The following is a 26,819-nucleotide window of genomic DNA, read 5'->3' as shown; positions in this document are numbered from 1 at the left end:
ATTTTCTAATGTGTAGCAGGGATAGGGCTGCATGTTCCTTTGTGGGCGTGGCCAGAATTCTCTGCCTGGAACAAATGACCATATATGGGAATCCGGCTCGGAATGACATCATACTGAGCTGTTAGTAGAAAAAAGAGTTTAAAACAAAGCATTCAGAACAGGGGGATAGCTGAGGTTTTGGCTTACAGGGATTTCTTTTAAATAATTTTATCTCATTATATGAGGAGGTAGTACCCATAGAGTCCAGTAGAGGGACAGAATGGTGAGACACCCCTGAGAAGGTCGCTGGACCGATATGGGCTTGGCCTGACCATTAACACCTGCACTGCCCTTACTTCTCACTGAAACGTCAGGCGCTGCCAGTGTATGTTCCCCCTCTACACCCAGTAGTCACCAGATCCTCACTTTTCAGATCCTAGGTCGCACTTGCGAGCTGGATCCCGAGAAGGAGCCCAACATATCCAAGAGATAGAAATGCACAAACTGGCACAGTAAGGGCCAAGATACCATTGTGCAGATCCCTTCAACTTTAGCTTTTTCTAGCTATTAGAACAAAATTCACCAAGACCTGCCCTCAATTGGCACCGACTTATCTCTTAACTCAGGAACCTTAGAAACAGCTGTAGAACCAGATACATGTTTAGACTATTTTGCTTCCCTCAATCTTTACCAACTAACTTCAATAATTTCTTCATCTAAACCATCAACCTGCCTCTTAGACCCCATCCCGACTAGGCTGCTTAAAGATGTTCTACCCTTAGCCAGCACCTCTATACTAGATATGATCAATCTATCTTTATCAACAGGCTATGTACCACAGTACTTTAAAGTAGCTGTAATTAAACCTCTTCTGAAAAAGCCCAAACTTGATCCGGATGTTTTAGCCAACTATAGACCTATATCTAACCTTCCATTTCTTTCTAAGGTTCTGGAGAAAGCAGTTGCTAAACAGCTGTGTGACTTTCTACAGAGCAATAGTTTATTTGAGGATTTTCAGTCAGGATTTAGAGCTCATCATAGCACAGAGACAGCACTGGTGAAAATTACTAATGACCTCCTTATTGCATCAGACAAAGGACTTGTCTCTGTACTGGTTTTATTAGATCTTAGTGCTGCATTTGATACCATTGACCATCAGATCCTATTGCAGAGACTGGAATATTTCATTGGCATTAAAGGAACCGCTCTAAGCTGGTTTAAGTCTTATTTATCAGATCAATTTCAGTTTGTACATGTTAACGATGAGTCCTCCATGCACGCCAAAGTTACTTATGGAGTTCCTCAAGGATCTGTCCTCGGACCATTCCTCTTCACTTTATATATGCTTCCTTTAGGCAATATTATCAGGAAACATTCCATAAGCTTTCATTGTTATGCAGATGATACTCAGTTATATCTATCGATCAAGCCAGATGAAACTCATCAGTTAGCTAAACTTCAAATGTGCCTTCAGGATGTTAAAACCCGGATGACCTGTAATTTTCTCATGTTAAACTCAGATAAAACTGAAGTTATTGCTCTGGGGCCTAAGCACCTCCGTGACGCATTATCTAAAGATATAGTTTCCCTGGATGGCATCGCCTTGGCCTCCAGCACACTGTGAGGAATCTTGGAGTTATCTTTGATCAGGCCATGTCGTTTAAGTCTCACATTAAGCAAATTTCAAGGACCGCCTTTTTTCACCTACGTAATATTGCGAAAATCAGGAACATCCTGACTAAAAATGATGCAGAAAAACTAGTCCATGCATTTGTTACTTCTAGGCTGGATTACTGCAATTCCTTATTATCAGGCTGCTCGAAAAACTCCATTAAGACTCTTCAGCTGATCCAGAATGCTGCAGCACGTGTTCTGACAGGAACCAGGAAAAGAGATCACATTTCTCCTGTTTTAGCTTCTTTGCATTGGCTTCCAGTAAAATCCAGAATAGAATTTAAAATCATTCTTCTTACCTACAAAGCTCTTAATGGTCAGGCACCATCTTATCTTAAAGAGCTCATAGTACCTTACTACCCCACCAGAGCACTGCGCTCCCAGAATGCAGGGTTACTTGTGGTTCCTAGAGTCTCCAAAAGTAGACTAGGAGCCAGAGCGTTCAGCTATCAAGCTCCTCTCCTGTGGAACCAGGTTCCAGTTTGGGTTCAGGAGGCAGTCACCATCTCCACATTTAAGAGTAGGCTTAAGACTTTCCTCTTTGATAAAGCTTATAGTTAGGGCTGGCTCAGGTAGTCCTGAACCATCCCTTAGTTATGCTGCTATAGGCCTAGACTGCCGGGGGATTTCCCATGATGCACTGAGCTCCTCTCTCCTCTACTTTCTCTCCCTCTGTATGCAACCTTATCCCATTATTGCATGTTACTAACACAACTTCTCCCCTTTCTGGTAGTCTTGTGCTTTCTCGTCTCTCTCCTCTCTCCTATCACTTCCTGCAGGTTTTCTGGCTCTGGAGCTGTGGAGTCTGGATCTGTGGTTGCGGGTCACCTGCTGCCCCTGTGTTCCTGCTCGACACCCTCTGCTGCAACGACTATTGTTGCTAGTCTTATTGTTATTATTGTTATTATAATCATTAACATTACGATGGTTACCATTAACACTATTATAAATATCTGTACCATTTTTCATTTAGTCTATAGCAACATTACCTTCACTGTCTGTACCTCTGTGTGTATATTGTGTAGGCTGCCTCCCTCCCCTCTCTCTCTCCTTACATCCCTCTCTCTCTCTCTCTCTCTCTCTCTCTCACCCCAACCGGTCGAGGCAGATGGCCGCCCACCCTGAGCCATGGTTCTGCTCGAGGTTTCTGCCTCTTAAAAGGAAGTTTTTCCTTGCCTCTGTCGCCTAGTGCTTGCTCTTGGTGGGAACTGTTGGGCTTCTGTAAATATCATCACAGAGTATGGTCTAGACCTGCTCTTTTATGAAAAGCGCTGTGAGATAACTGTTGTTGTGATTTGGTGCTATATAAATAAAATTGAATTGAATTGAATTGAATTGAACTCACACCCCGCTGAAAACGGGACGTAGACACTTCCACACTTCCGAGTGGAATGTGTAAGCACCGCTAAGGGGGGTCTGTTCCCGCCTGTGTACAGGCTTGGGAGATTCACTCACAAAGCCAGCTGGCCAGGCTCTTCTTGGACAGGGTTTTACTGACTGCACTATCACTGAAACAGACGAACAGCTGACCAGCGCATCGAATGGGGGCTGTTTGCTGTACATAGGATGTTAGCCTAGCACACATGGACACAACAGATGCACTCTCACCTCCCTGCACCCTAAGTGGGGTAGGGGGGTAGAAAGCATCCAGATTTATTGTCCTGGACCTGACCATGCTCCAAAGGAGGTGTCTCAATCCAGCTGCACTGTGGACACCAAAAACCAGCATGCAGCTGGGGTGAATCGACAGGCATACAGCTCACTCACCTTCTTAGCAGAGGTGAGAGCAAGGCGCAGGGCTGTTCAAGAGATAGCATTTTCAATGAGGACTGCGCCAGGGGCTCATAAGGTGCAGATATTAGAGTCATCAACACAAGCAGCAAGTTCTACTGAGGCGCCGAGCGACACGACACTGGTCGCTGTCTTCTCGCACCCTGCAGAATGCGTATCACAAGGGAGTGGGTGAAGACTGTTCTGTCACCAAACCCCCTGTGACAGGGGAGATAGCTGCAGCGCGAAAACCCCTTCTCCATCAGACCTTGCAGGAAAGAGAAAACGAATCCCACCGAACAGGTAGGCAGATCCGTCTCCCTCTCAATGCATCAACACTGAAAGCCTAACCACTTAGCTTTACAGCAAGACGTGGTGGAGACTGCCCGCCGCATGGATGGTCTATGCAACCTCAGCGGATAGACCAGCCTGAGTCTGCCTCTCCACAATTTTAGTGAGCAGCCATTTGCTGAAGAAAAAAGGATGCTGAGGCAGTAGGGACACTGCTATTTATACGTCACACACGTATCGGTAGCGACGTCCTATTGGTCAGCTACGTGCACGATAAAGTTTCAGTGGGCAAGTGCGTGTGTGTGATTGGAGGAGGTAGTATCCATAGAGTCCAGTAGGGTGGAGCCTGTATGAGATAGAACTAACCCTATATTATTGTATATAGTATATAGTATAGTACAGTATTGTATATAAGTTATGTTAGAGAATGTAACTACATAAAAACTTCAATTCAAGATAATATGGATATATATGGATATATGAATATAGGCCTTTCCTGTGGCCATATTTCCATCAATCTTCTGTCTTCACATGGGCTTAAAGAGGTGGTATTATGCTAATTTTCAGGTTAAAAATCTTATTTAGGGGTTGTACCAGAACAGATTTACATGGTTTAATTTTCAAAAAACACAATATTTTGTCATACTGCACATTGCTGCAGCTCCTCTTTTCACTGTGTGTTGAACGCTTGTTTCTGCTATGGAGTGATACATCTTGTCTCTAAATGATCTTTGTTGGGAGTTGCACATGCGCAGTTCCTAGTTAAAGACTACTAGCCAATCAGAAGCAGGGAAGGATGGGTCAGTGAGAAGCTGGTAAACAGCTTCGATTCAGCGGTAGGCCACATGTTGCTGACCAGCTAGGCAACATTTACTGGAGCAAGAGTTTCAGAGTGGTGAGTTATTAATCTGTAAAAAATTTATCTTTCATTCATAAAGTTTTAACTAAGCTCTGTCTCTACATCACAGGAACAACTTTATGTCCATTGACTGCCTGGAGGGTAGCTAGTGTTTGGAAGGGAGAGGAGGTGTGTGCAGCTTGGCGAGCGATATGAGGCGCATTTAGCTTTCATCCCTGTGTCGTCACAGGGATGAAAGAGAAACAGCTGGACTACAAACAAGCTGTTTTCAAGCAGTCCACAGCAGTGTTTTCTGGGGGAGATGGGAACTCCCTTTGGGCTGTACTTTGGGCTTTTTAACTTTGCAAACCTATTACATGCACAAAAAAGGTATATAACTCTATAAAGGAGAAGGGGGGGAAAAAAGCATAATACCACCTCTTTAACACCTTTATCTCAGTGTCATGGTTAACAAGCATGTTTTGTTTTTGTGTGAGTTAATGTCCTGGTTCAACAGAGCTTTTACTTAAATGGGTAAATGCTCATAATAAAAGGCTGCTTGTTCCTTGAAAAGGTAGAATAGCCTCATGCGCACTGGTCCATGGAAAATGGACATCAGTTTTAGGGGTCAATGGGTTTTTTCATGTTAATGACACCATCTCAGGTACACTTATGGCGCTTTTCCATTATCAGTACCAGCTCAACTCGCCTCGACTTGACTCGGTTTGGCCGTGCTCCGTTTTCCATAGCTAGTACCCCTCAATGTAGCTTGTAGGATAGCAACACCACACACAACTGCCGCAACGTAATGTTCAATGCGACACACACACCAGCGATCCACACAGCTTTCTCTATGTAAGTTAAAACGTTTCAACCTTACTCAGAATGTAAAGACAGATAAGCGGTATGAAAACCTTACAGCTGTGTTTTCCTCTGCCGTTGTTGCTGCAGCGGTCTGTGAGGCTCTGTGCAGGCATCCCCCGCTGCCACTTGCGGAGCTCCTCAACTTTCAAGCACATTTTTGTTCCGCCATCACTTCTCGTAAAACTGTCAACTCGCTTGGAACCTTGACGGAGGTGATACGAAAAAAGTAAATGGAAGCAGGTACAGTTTCAACTCTTCCGCAATGGAAAAGCAAAAAAAGGCGAGTCGAGTGGTACTGTGCAGTGGAAAAGGGCTTATATAGTCCCCAGAGTAAGAGCCCACTTTATCTCATTTTCCCTAACTTCCCATCCTCCCTCCTAGTGTTTCACTCCTCCTTTTACCCTCTCTCCAATACAACAACACTTTGTTTTTTCTTTTGATTGTAATGTCAGAGAATCTATTAACTTCCCTTTGACCTGCAACAAAATCTCAGTGTGTTTAGAAAGAAATCCAATTTAATACCTGCCATGCATGCTGTCATCTACCTTATAACTCTTTGGCATACTTTGTGGTCTCTCAAAGAGACTGTGTGAATATGTAAAGGGATGTAAGTAGAGCAAACAATGCAGGCTGCCAAACATAACCACATATAACATGTCAAAACATGCTATTGAGACAACGTGACCAGGTTTTAGTTTGTTATCACAATGTGGGGAAGCTATGTTAAAAGTTAAAACTTCAGATTGGTTGACTGACTGATCAGCAGCTACAGGAGGGCTCTTTCTTAAAAGTGGCCCCAGAGGATGATGTGCACTCGGCTACCTAACTCGCAGAGACTGTTAACCTCCCCATCCATCAGTGGAGAGAGCAGCCGTGACACAAAAAACCTGCTTCTTCCATTAGAGCCCTGACAGGGCCTAATGCCTGTCCTTGCGCTCTCTCCCGCTCTCTTTGGCCCTGTATCTCTCTGTTACAATAATGAAGTCTTCTGCCTCCTTCTGCTCCCATGAAGTGAGCAACTAAACACGTCTTTAATAATACATTTTTTGTTACCTTCTCCTCAGTGACTCTTTGTTTTCCCTTGATGCCCTCGTCTTTGAGGGATAAGGGAACTCACGTTGGCAATAGTGTGAATTAGCACACAGACACATAGGGATGAAAGACCAGCTCTTATTATGGCCTAAACGCATGAACACTTCTGGGAATAGAGATGTGTAAATGAGCTCCACACACCAAGTGCTGTCTTTTCTGGGCTGTTGTTTTGTTCTTTTAAATAATTGACAAGGCTGTGCTTGTGAAGACAGGGACAAATCTGCTGAGTTAATGTCCCAGCCAGAGGAGTTTTAGCACCAAGCACTATCAATCCCCCTTACATAGAATTGTTACCACCATGGCAGTTCATAAATCTTATGTAACCCCAGCTCAGCTATATAACAAGTCTATATTATGCCAGCATGTTCTGTTTATTGTTTCACTGGAGAGCAGGCAGTGGATGACAACTGCTATATTTACTCTCTGGATTACATTCCATTTCCAAACAACACTTTAATGTCAGGCAGGTCTCTGCATTGGGGCTGGGGACATATTAGCGTGATTGCTGAGGGCAAACTGTAGGCTGCTGCAGGCCATCTGGGGAATGAAGAGACTGGTAGTTTTTGTAAGGGTTGGAGCTGTCAGGGGTGCACACATGGCTTAGACAGTGATCTTATACTGGGGTTTTGGGGCAGAATAGTGTCAGTGTTCGCTGTAAGACTGTGGCCTCTCTGTGTTCCCAGGCCTCACATGGGAATTGAGCAATGTGTGATTGAGGCCTTGACTGGGAGCAGCAGCTACAAGACACAACATACATGGTAGTGACGATCTATTAGCCTGTTTTTTTTCCTTTTGCTTCCTTTCTCTTTTTTGACTGCAGGCAAGGCAGGATGTAGCTCTCTCTTCAAGGTCCCTTGCCAACCATAGCAGATGGGTGGAAACCTCTCTTCAGAATAAAAACAGCTCTGAGCTTTCCCCTTTTTCTCACCATTAAATTTCCAACAAAAAAACTACTCCTACACAGCCAGGGGAAGAAAATCTGATGGTGTTTTCAAACAAACTGGCCTTACTCCACCTTAAGACCACTCTGTTTCAACATCTGTCCCTTTTTTGTTCCAAAATGATGGCGACAAACAAGATGACAAAATGTTCTGAGAGTAGTTTGCTTTCCAAGGTGTTTCATCTTATACCGAAAGGCACCTGGATTTTAACCTGAGGAAAGTGTTTCATAACTGAAACTCTGCAGGATCAAGGTGATTGGAATGTAAAATGACCAGCTACTGGTCTCACTACCTCTCACTACTGTCTCTACTCCTCCATCTTAAAACAGGTTCTCCCCGGCCATACCTCTTGCCAAAAAAACCCTACACCAGAACGTAAGTTGAGGAGTCCAGGGACGTGATGCAGCCAATACCCACATACTTTAAACAATCTTACTGCACGCACCATGTGTCACAATCCACCTTAGCATGTCATTTGAGTCCTGAAAGGGCTCCATACTCTTAAGCAGCAAGTACTGGAATAATTAACATGCTTATCTCTGGGACACAAAACAGCACCTTGCACCTCTATTGTCAGTTTGATGCCCAGAGTTTATGATGCAAGGTCTTAATAGCTTGAATGGTGTGGAATGGAAGTGGGAGCCAATGCTGAAGAGCAATGCTTGTTAGAGAAGGAAAACAGACAAATGTCAAGGACTTCACTCTCATTCAGAGCAGTGAAATACATTAGGAGAGAGTGTGAGAGGGGTCCTTTCTGAACCAGAAATAGATATCAATTTGATGAAGGTAGGCTGTGAACACAGCAGGACATTTTTGACTCTGATTTAGGCAGATGTGGAAAAAAACTAGAGGGTAAATTGAAACTGGTAATTCCAATCCATTCTTATCCCTATTGTATGAGCCTTAATAAGGTCAAAACATGGTTATGCCGCTATAAATGACGGAATTTAAGACCATTCTAAGACAATTCTGAGGGATTTGCATATAAAAAGATGTGTGATTGTGGAAAAGACCTTGGCCTATATTCTGTAATTACTACAACTCCATATGTGTCTCAGTCCTGCCTTTTAAATAATACTTATCCAATTCTCTCTTCAACTATCTTTTGGATTCTAGAGCAAATCCTCTTGTCCTCCTCTAGTATTTAAATGAGACAACATCTAGGGCCAGCCTGTCTTCCATTGATTCACTGTGATTTCAAGGAATAGTTCAATAAACAGTAATCCTTCAAAAAAAGTAGATTAAAATAAAGAAAGGTCCGTGCTGACTCTGTTGCCGTAGAGTTTTTTCCTGATCTGTATCCAAGCCAACAAGATTGCAATGGCACCCACAATTAGCCTAATCACCCTGCAGTAGGTTAGAGTGGGACTGAGTTTTAAGTGGTTTTGCAGTTCCAATATCACAGGCCACAGCGTGCATTAACATCGCAGGGCAGAATTAATCCTAACAGGCTGCAGCAATTACCTGAGCCCTGACTGTTCTTAAAAGTCAGTTTGAGCTGTGACAGACGTATGAGTACAGATAACATTTGCCAGAACACAGACACGGCAGATATGACAAGTACTAAGCTCGGATGTGACTGTGACAGTAGCCTGTCTCATTAAAAACAGGGACGGCTGTCGTGGAGCTGTGGAGCAGGAGGTGAGTGGAAAGGCTTGGAATAAGGAAAGATGATTGTTGTCACTTTTCCTCATCACATTTCCCACTGAGTGTTTTAATTTCACCCAGCAGCCAGAGCAGAAACTTTCATTTGGACGCATCTTTAAACCTGCATACTCTGGAGAATGAATTAGCCATTGTTTTCACGTCAAACATCTTGAAATAAATGAGTTTTGACTGTGGCATGGTTAGTGTGAGATTAATCTGAGGCATAATAAACAAGACAAATCAATGCCAAGAGTCAGATTAGTTCAGACTTAATGTCACACAGGAGAGTATGTATGTCAGTGTGTACATGCATGTGCTTGTTAGCTCACAGTCAAACCAAATTAGAAACCTGTCCTTTTCTTAACTTGATAATAAAGAGCACATATGTACATGACAGACATTCCCTTCTTCCCCTTCCTTCACTCTATCTTGCGATGATATACCACTCCATCTTGAGAACTTGCTAACTCTCAATGCCAAAAGGGCAGATGCCCAGGTGCTGGTGTAGCTGAATTGCTGTCCTCAGCACACAAAGGCAATGTCGCCTGGGGAGAATGGCTCAGGAAGGGGGAGAGCTGTCAGAGTAACAGGAGAGCACATGGGATTACTGTCAACAGTCTCCTGGACTGTCTCCCTCTGCCCCTCCCCCTTCTTCTTCTTGTCTTCTTAGATCCATGGCATTCTCAATGACATTGACCTTTAAACTCCAATTAGCCACTTAATCAGAAATTAATTATTAATATTATAAAAACCAACAGGGCTTAGGTTGTTTGTCTCTTTCACCTCATTATCATCTGCTAATGACCATCCTTGCATCTCATTTCCACAACAAAGGCCTAGGAGCTGGAGTTTGCACAAGAATCAGGGTTTTTTTAAAGGGCAAATGGTAGGTGGACAGATTTTTCATGAATGTTCTATAATTTTCACCTCTGACTCTTCCAAGTCAGAATGTCCTGTGGATTTAATCATTCAGATGTCTCTTCAGACTGCATTAATAAGAGAGTCCTCAGCTGCATAAGAGCATTGCATCCACTTCTGAACTCAGAGCCCTCATGCCCTAATTCAGTATGAAATGGTTGCTAGGTAAGTGTGAAAATGGCTCCCGGAAAAAATAAACAAAATACATGGCAAAAAAGTGACATGCACACCAGTCAGTGCTGTCTTCACACACACACACACACACACACACACACACACACACACACACACACACACACACACACACTCTTGTTAATTATTTGTCATGTTCTGTTAGCTGTCACGTGGTGAAAAAGTGCCAGAGGCTTCCATGGAAACACTCCTGAGTATTGGACACTAAATAAATGGCTTTTGGATTTTAACAATCTCCTTTGGCTAAATAAGATTTTTGGAATGCACTGACACAGCCAAGGTGCATTGTGTGGCAGTATAATAAATGTGACTCAGCTATCCAATAATTGGTAATGTTCCTCTGTCAATTACTCTGGGCTGGCTCTACCAATGGGTCAGTTTGTTAAACCTTTTGGTTGCCTTATCCTATTACACTAGAGGTTATGATTATGTATTTCATTTTCCTGTATCTAGTTGATGTCTTGATTTGCCATTCTACCATTCTTAAAATTTGCATTCTTAAACAAGTGTCAGACAGGAGAAATGTTGTCCTCAGAATTGCTTTCTATTTTTTAACTGGCTTAGAAAGATTTAGCGGATCAGTTTAAGGTTTAGATTTTTGCTCCTCTCTACATTATCCTCTTCACTTCTCTTCGAACCGCCTCTCTTCCAAACTCTCAGTCATCAGTCCACACTGCCTCTCACCCGCATGAAAACACAAGCCATGCTGAAAAGTATAACAATGCAGAGTTGACAAGGAGTGATAGCAGAAGGCTGACACTGTGAGAGGATTAGGAAGATCATAATATGAGTGGGGAATCTATTCTCTTTAAATAGAACTCTCTCTGGGCCTTGACGATGGCTTAAAGTTAGAAACATATTACAGAGACAGATGTGAACTTATTGCTCTTGTGCAAATTCATATTGTCATATCAAATCACTTGCATGGTGTCCGCTTCAGGCCTTGCCTGTGTCTACACAGGAAAAGCCTCTGTTTGTCCTTTGGTAACAAAGAGAGACCGTTTGTTTGAATGAATTCCATATTTTGCTTTATAATCATCAACATAGCACTTGATGTGTATGAGTCATATCATCCTTTGGTCAAAAGCATCTTCCTAAGAGAACAGAGGAGCCTCTTCACGTCTGTGGTTATTAGATATTGTGCAGAGCCGAATTGGAGCTGTGTTGGCTGAAGAGCCGCTCTGACGCCATCGACACACGTCCATGAGACCATACTTCCTGCACTGCTGAGCAGAGGTGGAAGGCTGAAGAGCAAATGCCACAGGTGTTTCCATTGCGCTGCATTCATTGTGCTGAACTCATTAATGGCAAATCCTCCAACCCTGTCTGCTGGTACTGAAAACAACATGTGCTACTTTAAAGTCAATGATTGAAATTGTGGTTGATTTATAAAATATGATTCCTAAATGCTGCAGGATTTCATAATCACCACAAGTAATTATCTATGCATATTGTCAATCACTGGAGATGGAAGATTAAGGAACATTTTTTTTGTTTTAGATTACATGTTTGACAGAACATGAAATCATTCAATTAATTAGTATTTATGCAGTTGCTGATGTGTGTACAAACATAAGCTTGCATGATCTGTAGTGTTCTTACAACCCCTTTTGTTCTCTCTGAGCAAAATTCCATTACAAATGCTCATCACGTTAAATGAAGTCAATACAAATACGTTTCCCAATTAGTCTTATCTTGTGAGTCTGACACTTACAAAAAGCAAACCTTACCATATTTGTGTGTGCATGTGTGCATGTGTGTACACGCACACCCCTCTGCTTTTGTGAGCCCTTCAGAGCCCTATTTCAGGTTAAGAATTTGGATTTATGGTTGATGAGTTCTGTGATGGCCTGGCGACCTGTCCAGGGTGTACCCTGCCTTTCCGCCAATGTCAGCTGGGATAGGCTCCAGCCCCCCGCGACCCTGTATGCAGGATAAGCGGTTGACGATGGATGGATGGATGGTTGATGAGTTCAAGTATAAGGGTGGAAGTAAGGTATGTAGAGCGGATGCCTAAAGCTGCTTATCAGTGGTTTTGCATGTTTTAGCCTGTTACATTCAAATAATGTAAATGTTACATTACAGCCAAAGCACACTGTTCTATGCAGCCATCAGTTTTATTCATGCCAGTACAGTACCAGTACAATATGAAGATCTACATGTAGAGACTCACAACTTGCTTGTGACAAGTAATCCATGATAACGTAAATTTAGGTGCCTACATTTTTACAGGTTACATTGTCACTGTGTGGTGAATGTAGAACGAGGGACAGTTTTGTTTTGCATTTAAAAAGTTGCTTTGAAAGCTTAAATCTCATATACACTTTGACATGTACTTGCGACAAACAAAAAAAAGATTTTAAAAATAGCTTCTGCCTGCAATAGCATCACCATGCACCAATGAGGGAAGGGATTAAAGGTGAATTCATGTTGTGTGTGATATTCTCAAGCAATGTTTTTCAAGTGTTTGCAAATTGATTTTCATATTGTTCTGAAATGAATAGAAAACATTGGCTGCCTGTGGGAGTGAGAAAATCTATGACATACATTTGTATTAAATGGGTTAAAACATACAAACTCATTGGAGTATATGGACTTAATGTGATCAGCAAAGCTTCCTCATGATAGAAGTACAAGGATGTGTATGCATGTTTATCTTTGTGTGGAGGGTGGGGGTGGGGGGTCTCACATTGACACGTGTTACTTTTTCAGCAAGTATATGAGTTGCATACCTATCTATTCTTGTCTACATGGACCATTTGCACAACACTGCACACTCCAAAAGGACAATAAACTGAAGCACTGAGCTGAGCCTCCTCCAGTAATCCTGAATAACATGTAGCAGCAATTACAGCACGTCACAGCATGGTATATTCAGTGGACATATCTTCCTTTCCATCTCAGAGCTGTTCTGACAGATCATCCCTAGCGTTTACTCTATGGCTGACTGGATTTGAGAGAAAGAGAAATTGTAACAGCAGGACAAAAAGATAGACAGAATAGCCCAGACAGAGATGGAGTGACATGTATGCTTGGATGACTAAATATATGTACACATGTACGCAGACACACACTCACTCACGCATGTAGTCAATGTATATAGAAAAGACACACAGGGACAAGCAGGATCACCACCTGACTGTTCAAACAAAGATAAGAGGCATATGTTATCTCACCTACAGTTGAATACACACCACAACTGATGTTGTACACAGGTAGACATATTTGAGGATGGTATGGACACGACCATATGATGTTATAAGCAATAATCAACCTGTACAAACTCATGGCTCACAGATCAAGAGATGAGCAGCCATAAGACAAAGTGTGAACCAAAAGGCCATCATACAATCTGTGTCCACCTAAATAACATGGTAATTAGGCACAGCTAGCAACAATGTGAGGTTAACCTGAGAGCTGCTGACAGTGTGTTTCAGCTAAGACACTTTCCTTCTGTGAGTTTGTAAATGGTGGACCTGTCACTGTAAATGCTGTGCCTGATGCAGCAGCCAGGCTCCCCAGAATGTGTTATTTTAGGTGCAAAAAAATTCAAATTCACTGGAGAACTTCTGCGCTGTTCCTGCCAATGGTGACGCATCTCTGCCTCACTATTGTAGACTTCGACATGCTGGCATACTGAGCACTTTTGGCAGACTGGTGAAATCTGTACTTTGAAGTCGTTTGTCTTGAATTAAGTGATTTTCTGTCCGGCACTATGCAGTGGTAAGACAGTTGATTCACATACAAAAACCTTAGACAGAGCAGGCATAGAGCATGTTTGGAGTACAAATCCTCAAATGCCAATCACCTCTGTTTTTAGCTCTCCATTTAACCCTCAACATAAATGGAATATGAATGTGTGCTGTGGGATATCGTCTCCTTGAGGATCAGTTAATGATAACGATGCATTATCAAGAGTAACAGCATTTACCAGCATGTCCATTAGTTTGACGCAAAACAGAGACAAACATGTTTGCTCATACATTAAACAATATAGAGCCTTTACTGGAATGCAGATCATGATTCATGCTAGTTCTCCCAAAAGATCCAGATGTAACACTTTTCATAAATGATAAGAAGATTAGTTACGAGAAGCTGTCAGGATGCAGGTTTAGACAATAGGCCCTATAAGCACTCATCACCATGGTATGTTTCATCTCGACTATTGGAACAACAAAAATCGATCTGATGGCAGCGAGAAAAACATGTTGTTTTTCTTTGCCCCTGAGGCCACCAGCAGAAACACACACACTCTAAACAGATGGTTTTTCACACGAAATACTAAATAAATACAAATATAACACAAGCAGTAAGTGTTGTATGGTGACCCCTGCCAAGCATGTATCTGCGTGTGAGGTTTATGTAAAGGTTTGAGTATGTTTTATATAAATATAAACTTTATGGAATAACACAACAAAAGATTAGTCTGGTTCTAACGCATGACAAAGTGATGTGCAATGCTTGATCTAATGCAGTGGTTCCTAAAGTGGGGTCTAGGGACATCCAGTAGTCCTTGAGGGGGCTCCAGGGGCCCCAGCAAAATGAGGAACCATTTAATTTCACAATTATTTCACTCCCTCAATGATACCACAATGGAAGCATGTATTAGCCTACTGTAATCTATTCTCATTAGAGGTTTTACTCTCCCTGCTGTCAGACATCCCCTGCATTGCCAATAAAAGCCTAGAAATAAAGAAACTGTTCCACAGGACAACAGATAATCAAATATGAGTCTGTGGTGTACTATGAAGGCTATCTTTCTGGGGGATCTTGATATTAAAAGTTTGAGGAGCTATTACCTTTTATATAAGGTGCTAAAGGTCTTGAGTGTTCATATAGTGTGTAGCCAGCGGAGAATAACCTTGTGAACTGCGGTTTAATCCATCACATCTAGATGTAGGCTACTGACACACAGCAAATAATAATGCTTCAGTAGAGTGCATTGCTCTTAGAGATAGCCTTGTGTCCCGGGTACAACTTATAAACTGCAGTGCAGCATTAGCTGTATTAATATCATATGTCATCCCCATGTATCCTTACTCAGATGAATATTTAATTCCCAGAAACCTTCAGTGCGTGTTGTGCAAATTAAAGATGCGCTTCAAATGGCGCATCATCTGTAATAATACATCTGCGGGGCAATGTGGTGCATTATGAATGTTTCTGTTTCATAAGCGTAAAAAGTACCAGCACTGGATTGATAAACATTATGCATATGCAGAATTCGTCTTACAGGCTGCATGCTAGGCAATTAATAAAACAGCTACAATTAATTTGGGTGTTAAAGTTGAGACTTACCCCTTTTGAACATGTTGTAGGCCTAGGTGTATTTCGTCTTCTGTCCTCTGAGAATCATCTATTCTTATATTCCAGACTTCAAACTTGTGCGCTTTAGTTTTGAAGTTGATCCGGAGCTTCCGTGGCTTGTCGTGTGAATGTCAGTTGTCACTCCTCAGGATTTTCTTGCGAACCACTGTATTGAGTTGCATTGCAGACTGCCGTGGATGTGATAAACATTAACAACAAACATTAATCTCCTTATCCACCGAGTCTGGCAGACCTCAGTCGGGTCTGGGAAATTAGGCGACAATCGTTACGAAACAGACGCACCAAAAGCATCCCCTCAGTCCGAAATAATGATAACTCCAGTGTGTGTGTGTGTTTGTGTGTGTGATGAGCACAAACGCACAGTAGTCCGATACAACCTCTGATAGGCAACTCCTCTTCAGGCGCAAATGACCATAGATTCTGCAAATCAGTTCTGGGGGCAGGTCGACGGTGAACACGAGCAGTCCTCCAAAACGACAGATGTTTAAATTCAAGAGGCCAACCTAAAAATTCTTTTCTCGGTGCTTTAGAGCCGTTCAAATCGCATCACAGTCGTTAAAATCTCTTATTAACATAAGTTATTTGGATTCACATTCCGCCTCTGATGTCGGATTACAAACGCAGATTCCTCAAATCCTCCTTAATAATGTAGAGTCTGATGCCTTCGTTTTCCTTAAAATCCCCCCCCTTTTCAGCTCTTCTCTCCACTCGCAATTGTTACATTTCTGTGCTCTTGTCTGTGAAGATCTCTCTGCTTTCCACCTATGGATCAGAGCTTGTTGATGCGCTCAAGGAGGGAGAAAGTATGTTGTACTGCCTCAGCCCCTCCACCGGGCAGCATCCTGCTCCATTCCTGCCTCTGTCCCTATCTGCGCCAGCCTGAGACACAATGCTCCCTGACACCAGAGGTCTTCATAATAAATATTATATGACACAAAAGGACACAACTTACATGTAACAACAACAACAAAGGCGTTATTATACAAAAAGACAAAATATGAGGAGATATTTGTGATGCTACTTATTCTGCAGTGAGAGACAGCTTTCATAAAAGCCACTGATCAAATAGCCTCCACCCAAATCAATATCTTAAACATAATGGACTAATGCATTAGACAAGCCTCTCTCTCTCTCTCTCTCTCTCTCTCTCTCTCTCTCTCTCTCTCTCGCTCTCTCGCTCTCTCGCTCTCTCTCAGATTATATATAAATTCCCTTGTCTGTCAGATTTAATTAGACCATATTTTATATTTATTCTATTTGTGTTTTTTTGTTTTATTTTATTTTATTAATTTTATGTTTTACTTACTTTTGTGTTATTTTATTTTTATTTAGCCTAATCAACTTAGTTGGCTGTGTAAAGCACTTTGAAACTGTAACATATACACAATATTTTACTTTTTAATTCTTATTTGAATGTATTATTCTTTTTATTATTGCCACTTTGGATAATGGACATTGCACTTTAACTCATATAGACATACCATAATTAACTGTTGCAGTCCTCCTGCCCCGATCAGTGACATCGGTTTCATCGGTGTTCGACTTATCTTCCCTGACCTCTTAACTCGATTGATTTTGCCTTCCTGTACTTCACATGTGTCCTATATGGGAGGAAACATGGCAGCGTCCTCAAATGAAGTCCAGGTTGTTCCTGCAAAAAAGCCCACAGGTAAAAATTAACATCTCAGAAGAACAATTTAATACTGTAGACAGAGAAATATACTTTAGTACTTTATATAGATATCTGGCTACGTAGATGAGGCGTAATTAGCCATACCGAAACTCAGCTGTTTTCAGTAACACATCAGTCTAGCTATGAGGCAAACACGAACACGAGCAACGTCGCCTGGTCTGTATGTTTAGTGTTTAGTAGCTATCCAGCTGTGGTCAGTATAATAAACTAATAAGACACATCATTAGCTTGTAGCAGGTAGCATCCGATCAGCGTTCACTGTCGTCGGGATGACTCACCAGACTTCATGACGAACATGGTTCACAGTTGTGTGAAAGATGGCGTGTTTCATTGTTACCTGTCCTCATGAGTTTTAAATGATTACAACACCTGGTCAATATCTTTGCAGGAGAAAAATTAATTCCGTAGAAATTACTTTTTAACTCCTGAAAAAACTTCTCTGTTGATTGCAGAAATACAATTTAAATTTGAACAAAACATCTTAGATTATGTAGGCCTAATTTTGTTTAATTGGATTGCAGTGTCGGTCTGTTTCTACTATATGATACTGAATGCATAGTATTTTATATTTTCCAACATTGTGAATAATTGATCATTTGCCACTGAGGGAGAAACAGGCAGCTGCACGTGTTGTGAAGGAAGTGGTTGAGACTAGCTGAGACCAGAGACAAAGTTTTTACAATATATAGTAGCCCACTGTGCAAATGTTTAAGGCAGGTGTGGAAAATCTAATAGATGATATTTATTAAGTTACAAAATGCAAAGTGAGTGAACAGAAGAAAAATGTAAATCACATCAAAATGTGGTGCGAGCACTCTTGCCTTCGAAACAGCATCAATTCTTCTAACTTGCACAAAGTCAGGGATTTTGTAGGTATATCATCAAGAGTATGGATAAACAATTATACCAAACAGGTGCTAATGATCACCAATTCAGTATGTTTAATGTTATGTTTAGGTTTAGACAATCATTAACTGTAACAGAAAGAGCGGTGTAGGAGGTAAAAAACTGGGTGAGGAACAGTCAGAATAACTAACAAGGTGAGGTGGCTGAAGACAGTTACTGTTAAAAGTCAAATACCATGGCAAGACTGAGCACAGCAACAAGACACACGGTAGTTATACTGCATCAGCAAGGCCTATCCCAGGCAGACATTTCAAGGCAGACAGGGCTATCCAGATGTGCTGTCCAAGCTCTTTTGAAGAAGCAAAGAGACACTGGCAATCGAAAGACACAGTGGGCACTGTGGGAAACCTACTGCAGTAGATGAAAGACACATCATGCTTCCCTTCATAATTGGAAGATGTCCAGCAGTCCCATCAGCAGAAAACAGTGGGACCTAGCTACACCCATCGACTTTGTGGAGAAGTCTGGTACAAAGTCATGGAAGACTTGGTGCCAAAAAGTCATATCTCTGACATGGAAACTAGGCCACGTGACTCAATTATGCATGGAAACATAGGGACTGGGGTGCAGAAAACTGGCGGCAGGTGCTCTGGACTGATGTGTCAAAAATATTTGGCTGTATCAGAATTCATTAACTATATTCATTGTAAAAAAGAACAAAGAGTCCTGGGAGGTGATGGTATGGCTTCCACAGAGCCCTGATCTCAACACCATCAAGTCTATCTGGGATTACATGAAGAGAGAGAAGCAACTGAGGCTGCTTAAATCCACAGAAGGACTATAGGTAGTTCTCCCAGATTTTTGGGCCAACCTAGATGTTTAGGTCACCCTACCTGCCGAGTTCCTTCAAAAACTATGTGCAAGTGTACCTAGAAGAACTGATGTTTTTAGGGTTAGGCAAAGAGTGGTCACACCCAATATTGTTTTGATTTAGATTGTTCTTCTGTTCATTCACTTTACATTTTGTTATAATTTACATCATCTTTCTTGGTAACCATACAGGGTTTCCTACAGCATGACATTGCATAATTATGCAAGCTAACTTTGATTAGGATAAATGTCAAAAGGATTAGGACAACATTTCTTTTCAAACAAGACTTGAATTTGTGTGTTTCCAGTTCAGACATTTGAAAGGAATACAAACACAAAATATACAAAAAAATTGTTTTGGGTGAAGGTATATTTCATCTGTACATGGGAAACACTGATATAGCACTACTATAACCGCAGTTCTCACACAAGGGTCCCAGAATGGTTTGAAACATCTGTAATTACTTTCAGTCCTTTTTTTTCTTAATAGTAATGTCAAACAGAATCACACACTGCAAATCACCTCTATATCGAGTGAGATGATGCAGGGCTGTTGATAGGGAGCTGAAAGGTGATAATGATTGATTGTATTTTTTATGATTCAATTATGTAATTTCCTTTGACTGTGCTGTGAATGTACAGTCACCTCCTTAAGTTTTTGGACAGTGACACAACTTTTTGTTTTGGCTCTGTACACCACCTCATTGGATTTGAAATAAAACAATTATAATCTGCTTTCAGTGCAGACTTTTAATGCAGTTCTTTTGTGCAGCTTTAATTTAAAGTATTGACAGCAATTCTGGTTGATCAGTGCAGGAATTACAACCATTTGTATACACAGACCCCACATTTCAAGGTACCAAAATTAACTGAACAGATTAACATAATATGAAATAAAGTTGTCATTTTCAGTACTTGGTTGCAAATCCTTTGCATTCAATGACTGTCTGATGTCCGGAACTCATAGACATCACCAGACACTAGGACCGCCCTCATCAAAATCACTAATGACCTCATCATCGCCGCAGATTCTGGACACATCAGCATCCTCATTCTTCTAGATCTCTCTGCAGCCTTTGACACAGTGTCCCATGCCATCCTTCTTAACCGTCTATCTGAATGTATTGGCCTCACTGGTTCACCACTCTCCTGGTTTCAGTCATATTTCTCCAATAGGGAACAGTTCGTCACCTTTAGAGACTCCAGCTCCCCCCTGGCCCCAGTCAAACAAGGTGTGCCTCAAGGCTCAGTGCTTGGACCCCTCCTTTTCACCATTTACATGCTCCACCTCGGCTAGATAATACGTCACCATGGTCTCAGTTTCCACTCTTATGCTGATGACACACAGCTGCATATCAGCATCAAACCATCCACTCAGCTTTCCCCTCTGTCACTTGTTAACTGTCTGACTGAAATAAAAACCTGGGTGTCATCCAGTCTACTCAAGCTAAACAGCAGCAAAACGGAGCTAATGGTAGTGGCTCCCAAGCCGCTGCTCCTGAGGGTAGGTGATCTACTCCTCAGGAGCAGATCCCCGGTTGCTCCATCTCTCCATCCCAAGAAGTCCACAACCTTGGTGTCATCTTGGACTCCACATTTTCCTTCCAGTCTTCCAGTTACCAAATCTGCTTTCTACCACCTCAAATACATCTCCAGACTTCGACCATCACTCTCAGACTCTGTGGGAGAGTCATCGATGCCTTCATCACCTCCCGCCTGGACTACTATAATGGTGTCCTGTATGGGGTACCCAGCAAGGTCCTAGACAGGCTACAATATGTCCAGAACTTGGCTGCCAGGGTTCTCACACACACACTAGGTCGTGGCAGCACATCACCCCAATCCTCACTCAGCTTCACTGGCTCCCGGTCAAATTCTGCATCAAAATCCTACTCCTCACCTATAAATCTCTCCATGCCACTGCCCCCCAGTACCTACTGGACCTTCTCCACTCCTACTCCCCCTCACGGAACCTACATTCCACCGACAAGGGCCTGCTCTCTGTCCCCCACACCAGACTACGGACTTTTGGGGACAGAGTCTTCATCGCCGCAGCCCCCACCGTCTGGAACTCCATCCCCACAGAGATCCAAAATGCTCCCTCTCTGGACACCTTCAAAAAACCCTGAATGACTTTTGGTTGCTCTGTCTCTGCAATTATGTGTAAAGCGTCCTTGGGTCTCGTTAAAGGCACTATATAAATAAGTTATTATTAGGGCCCGAGCACGACCGTGCGAGGTCCCTATTGAATTTGTAAAGATTTTTTTTGTTTTTTTCCCCCTGCAAAGTAAGCTCCATTTTGGGGACCTGAGCATACTCGAAAACTCACCAAACTTTGCACACGTCAGAACTGGTGAAAAATTTCGTATTTTATGGGTTTTGCGCATGGGCGTGGCAAAATGACTCGCTAGCGCCACCTAGAAAATTGGATTATCCCCTCGTTCACGTTCAACCTACATGCACGAAATTTGTATCATATCAAGACGCACTAAAAAAGCCTCAGGAACCCATACCCTAAACTCAACAGGAAGTTGGCCATTTTAAATTTTACTGCCATTTTTGGATGATTTACACACTTCGTACTTTAACGAACTCCTCCTAGGGATTTAGTCGGATCGACGTCAAATTTCTGCTGTCTCTTCTAAAGGCATTGAAGATGAAAAGTTGTGCTATCTGTGAGTTTTCGTCAATGGGCGTGTCTGTGGCGTGGCGTCAAAGATCAACTTTTCGCCATGACACAGGAAGTTGTTGTAACTTCAGTGTACATGCTCACATCTGCACCAAACTGTACATATAGGATGAGAGTCCCGCCCTCAACACATGTACATGCCGACATTCACCCACAGTCATAGCGCCACCTGCTGGCAACAGGAAGTGACTTATTGAAGCAGACCCCGCCGCACGTTTCACCTACGTATACAAATTTTCGGTGGTATGTGTATCTTGTCCAGACGCACAAAAAAGTCTCTTGGAGCCATAGCCTAAACCCAACAAGAAATCGGCCATTTTGAATTTTACGTCAATTTTTGGATGATTTACACACTCCAAAGATGAAAAGTTGTGCTATCTGTGAGTTTTCGTCAATGGGCGTGTCTGTGGCGTGGCGTCAAAGATCAACTCTTCGCTATGACACAGGAAGTTGTTGCAACTTCAGAGTACATGCTCACATCTGAACCAAACTTTACGTGCTTGATAACTCTCCCACACCGCAGACATCTACACACCAATACCAATTTACATTCATGGCGGCAAGTGCTATGTAGCTCCACCTAGGGGACACAGGAAGTGACATATAACACCTTCATGCGGCGTCGGAACCGCGTAACAAATTCACAGCCGCACCGGCAGGGCTCCAGAATATGCAAAGCGGCCGGCTCACACCCGGACGCGCTACAAGTGCGAGGGTCCGCCCAACGCTGCTTGCAGCTTTAATTATTATTAGGTTTCTTTCATACTGATGGTCTGCCGAGCCTTTACTGCACCTGTGTCAGTTCATGTGTGTTTTGGGAGGTTTTTGCTTTCAATTTTTTCTCCAGCAAGTGAAATGCACACTCTATGGGATTCAGGTGAAGTGATTGATTTGGCCATTCAAGAACATTCCAGTTTTTGGTCTTGTAGAAGTCATTGGTCGCTTTGGCAGTATTTTCTGTTTCATTATCCTGCTACAGTGTAAACAGAGGCACTGGATTAAATCTGAGCAGATATGTTTACTCTGTACACGTCAGAATACACCCTGCTGCTTTTGTACATAGGAGCGAGTTCTACTGGCGAGCCATACATGCCCAGGTCATAACATTACCTCCACCATTTTTATAGATCAGCTGGTATGCATAAGATAACTGCATTTTCCTTTTCTCCTTTGCTGTTTCCTCTTTCCACCACTCTAATAGAGGTTTATCTGTGTCTGATCAGTCCACAAAATCTTGTTCCAGAACTCTGCAGGTTATTTTAAGTAGTAGTAGTAATAGAAGTAAATTGTAACCTGGCCTTTTGGTTTGCACCTACCTCTTGGAGAGTCTTCTTGATATGACTGACATTTGAAAAGTTTTTTTTATGGAAAGGGTTCTTCTGTCATTCACCGCAGTAGTCTTCTGGGATCTACCTGGTCATTTTTTATGTCTCAGATCACCAGTGTGTTCTTTATTTTGCCTTCCGCAAATAAGACTTGAGAACTTAAGAACTAGTGGGGCTACATCAAGCTCAAACTCTGCCAGTAAAATCTGAGTTTCTCATCTTTTTTCCCATTTCAGCTGGCATTTCAAGCTACTAAGTAGCTTGTAGGAAATTATTTAGAGAATATGCCACAAGGACAAAGCTGCACTCCAGTTCCACCGCTCTTGTGCCTCTTAAAAGGTAACCTATCCCTGTAGAGGTGGGATACGCATTTGGATAATTTGGATGTGGACAGCGACTTTCTTGAACTACCCTGGGTGCCAGTCTGAACTGTAGAACATGTTTGAAGTCTGTTAAAGTCTAGCTTTATTTGATGCTGAATTACCCATACAGATGGCTCCTGCTAAATAAATTCACTGATAACTTATTATCTGACTGTGTCCTTTTTAGGATGGTCCCATTTGTGACTAGCTTGTCTGTAGAATATACAGTTTGGTCCGTTAGGTAGTTGAACTCCTTGCTTCAATCTGTGTGTACTGCATTGCTAAAACTTTAATCATTGAACTTTCTCTTCAGTCCGAGGACCACGGCGGGTAGCCAATCAAATTCCAGATGAAATCCTGCAAGACCCTGAGCTACAGGAGGCGATCAAAGTCTTGCCTGCAAATTACAACTTTGAGATCTACAAGACGATTTGGCGAGTGAGACAAGCAAATGCTAAGAGAGGTGAGCTCTGTTCTTTCTTAATGCACTTGATTCATTTGCCACATGACGAGTAATCTGTATGTACTCTTTTAACAGCAACAGTCACTGTATTTACTGTAAGGGGGAAATGCCAGATTTTAAATGATTGAAGAGCAGCTGTACAATAAGCTTTATTGCAAACTTAAAATAGGGGCTGGCTGATCTTTACTTAAGAAATTGAGTTTTAACACAGCATGGACATTATGTAAAAGCTGAGCCAATCATCTATTTCACAATACCACAATGCTCACGAGTACAGTCTGAGAACAGCGCAGAAATCTTAAGTGCTTGTGCTAGAGGCTTTTAAATTACACAACTGACTTCCAAATTAAGTTGCATTAGATGAATTGGAGCATGGCTGGAAGAAGTTACTTGGAAGGAAGGGATCTGCAATAAATGCAGTCTTTTACACCACAGCCTGTATTTAAATAAGATGAATATTTCCAATTCATAGTCGTATTAACTAGCAGGATATCTGTCCCAAAACCTGACACTTACAACCATTACACTGCACCACCATGCCTTATGTCATCTTGATTCAGAAATATTTATTTTATGTTCATTAATGTCAGTGTCACTACAAGATACAACTAATATTAGCTGAATGTCTATGAAACAGTTCAGCACTGAAGTACTTTCATTTGTATTGTTACTCACACCTCATTAACAATGGCTTTGCAAGTTAAAGAAGATTGTATGAAGACATGGGATCCACAGCATTAAGAGTTTTATACCGAAAGACAATGTGCGCATGAATGCCATGTCAGTGCCATCCATGATTGCATCTGTGCGGTGATCTACTTTGTCGATATTATTGTATCAGCAACCTGCAAGGTTCACACAGGATTATCCACAAATCAAAAATGGACCCAGTTTTTGAAAGGCCATGTAGGTCATCCTGCTGTGACTATGTCATTAGAATCCAAAACACATGTTTAACAGTATACATTAACAGCTAAAAATGTTAAGAAATCAGTACATTTTAAGATGTTATGTATTTGTTCCTCTGTGGTGATGTGATTCAGAAAAAGTCTTTTTTTCTTGTGGTCAGTTTGGACACCAAAGTGAAGCAGCATGCTCTTCACAAGCACTGCCATGTTCAGTGTGTTTTGGAGTCAGTTAACACTGAATTTGTGAGGGGGATGTGTTAGCCTTCTTGATATTCGGGGTGTGTGTTGGGGGGATTGTGCTTATGTGTTATTGACAGAGTTGCAAGGCTATGCTTACCCTGCAGCTGATGTACTGCTCAAGCTCTGATTTCTTCTCACCATCTATGCAGCACAGATATTTGTATACAGTGAAACCAAAAACAAATGCAAGATATCACATTTTATTTATTTCTTTTTAAGCAGAACTTGACGTCGTGTCAAACCAAATCTCAAAGTAAAAAGCGGAAAAAGATTCTAGTTATGAACTCCAAAACTGGGAAACAACTTCAGATATTCAGTTGCCCGTCTGACTGTCCAGACTTCATAAATTTTGTTTGTCTGTGTTATTTCAGGATACAGGATATGGGGTCACTTAAAAAATAGTGTTGTCAAACAGAATAATCAGATCTGAGCAAAGCATTCAGTCCCCTATCAATGTTGCTCTATTAAAGGTCCCTTATAATTAGGGCCCGAGCACGACCGTGTGAGGTCCCTATTGAATTTGCTAAGATATTATTTATATATATATATATATATATATATATATATTTTTTTTTCTGCAAAGTAGGCTCCATTGACGGGGCCTAAACATACTCGAAAACTCACCAAACTTTGCAAACATGTCAGAACTGGTGAAAAATTTCGTATTTTATGGGTTTCGCGCATGGGCGTGGCAAAATGACTCGCTAGCGCCACCTCGAAAATTGGATTATCCCCTCGTTCACGTTCAACCTACATGCACAAAATTTGTATCATATCAAGACGCACAAAAAAGCCTCAAGAACCCATACCCTAAACTCAACAGGAAGTTGGCCATTTTGAATTTTACGTAAATTTTTGGATGATTTACACACTCCGTACTTTAACGAACTCCTCCTAGGGATTTAGTCCGACCGACCTCAAATTTCTGCTGTGTCTTCTAAAGGCATTGAAGATGAAAAGTTGTGCTATCTGTGAATTTTCGTCAATGGGTGTGTCCGTGGCGTGGCGTCAAAGATCAACTCTTCGCCATGACACAGGAAGTTGTTGTAACTTCAGTGTACATGCTCACATCTGCACCAAACTTTACGTGCTTGATAAGTCTCCCAACCCGCAGACATCTACACGGCAATACCGATTTATATTCATAGCGGCAAGTGCTATGTAGCACCACATAGGGGACACAGGAAGTGACATATAACACCTTCATGCGGCGTCGGAAGCGCATAGCAAATTCACAGCCGCACCGGCAGAGCTCCAGAATATGCAACGCGGCCGGCTCACACCCGGACGCGCTACAAGTGCGAGGGCCCGCCCAACGCTGCTTGCAGCTTTAATGCAAAATGGACTTTTTCATGTCTTTTCAACATAAATATGTTCCTGGTGTGTCCAAAGACCCCAAACTATGAGTAGCAATAGTTAACAGCTAAAGTCAACTGCTAACCACAAGTAAAGCTATCCATCAGGAAACTCTGTAAATCACCAAAAGCTGAGGCAGAGCAGCCGGAGGACATCAGAGGAAAAAACAGAAATGATTATTTTTGGATAAAGTTCACTCTTTGTGCTTTCACCGATTTTTACCTGCTGAGCTGCTACGGCTGCTGAACTGTTACATTTATGTTACTTTAGAATGAGCCATTTCTATCTACATAACTGTGGATTCGCCTTACATCGACGTCGCCATGTTGCGCTGCCATGTTTCTACAGTAGCCCAAAACAGAACACCTCTACAGAGCGCGTTTCGTCACTACGTTCTTCTTCTTCTTGTGGATTTCTTTATTCACTACATTGAATACATTCTTCGAAAAAGAAGTAGTAATACTATAGCAGGGGTCTGCAAATAAGTTTTGCATCGGAGCAAATATTTTTATCCTTTAGATGGTGGGTGAGAA

General features: G+C 42.0%; 2 protein-coding genes across 2 annotated transcripts in view; one reads left to right on the top strand and one right to left on the bottom strand.

Annotated features, from left to right (window-relative positions):
* The window catches only part of rtn4rl1b (reticulon 4 receptor-like 1b), a 194,646-nt gene extending 178,308 nt beyond the window's left edge, over positions 1-16,338 (bottom strand). The window contains 1 exon segment of the mRNA XM_038694037.1: positions 15,505-16,338. Within this exon segment, the coding sequence (XP_038549965.1) occupies positions 15,505-15,517 (13 nt within the window). The 5' untranslated portion in view covers positions 15,518-16,338.
* A 752-nt stretch (positions 16,339-17,090) lies between these two features.
* Positions 17,091-26,819, top strand: part of dph1 (diphthamide biosynthesis 1) — a 73,227-nt gene continuing 63,498 nt past the window's right edge. The window contains 2 exon segments of the mRNA XM_038693534.1: positions 17,091-17,203; positions 23,633-23,782. Of these exon segments, the coding sequence (XP_038549462.1) occupies positions 17,140-17,203; positions 23,633-23,782 (214 nt within the window). The 5' untranslated portion in view covers positions 17,091-17,139.

This window comes from Micropterus salmoides, unplaced genomic scaffold, assembly GCF_014851395.1.
Source record: "Micropterus salmoides isolate LMB-PRFRI ecotype aquatic unplaced genomic scaffold, ASM1485139v1 Ms_hic_scaffold_3, whole genome shotgun sequence".
NCBI classification, from domain to species: Eukaryota; Metazoa; Chordata; class Actinopteri; order Centrarchiformes; family Centrarchidae; genus Micropterus; species Micropterus salmoides.
The sequence above is the reverse complement of the archived record's forward strand: the minus strand, read 5'-3'. Positions and strand labels throughout refer to the sequence as shown.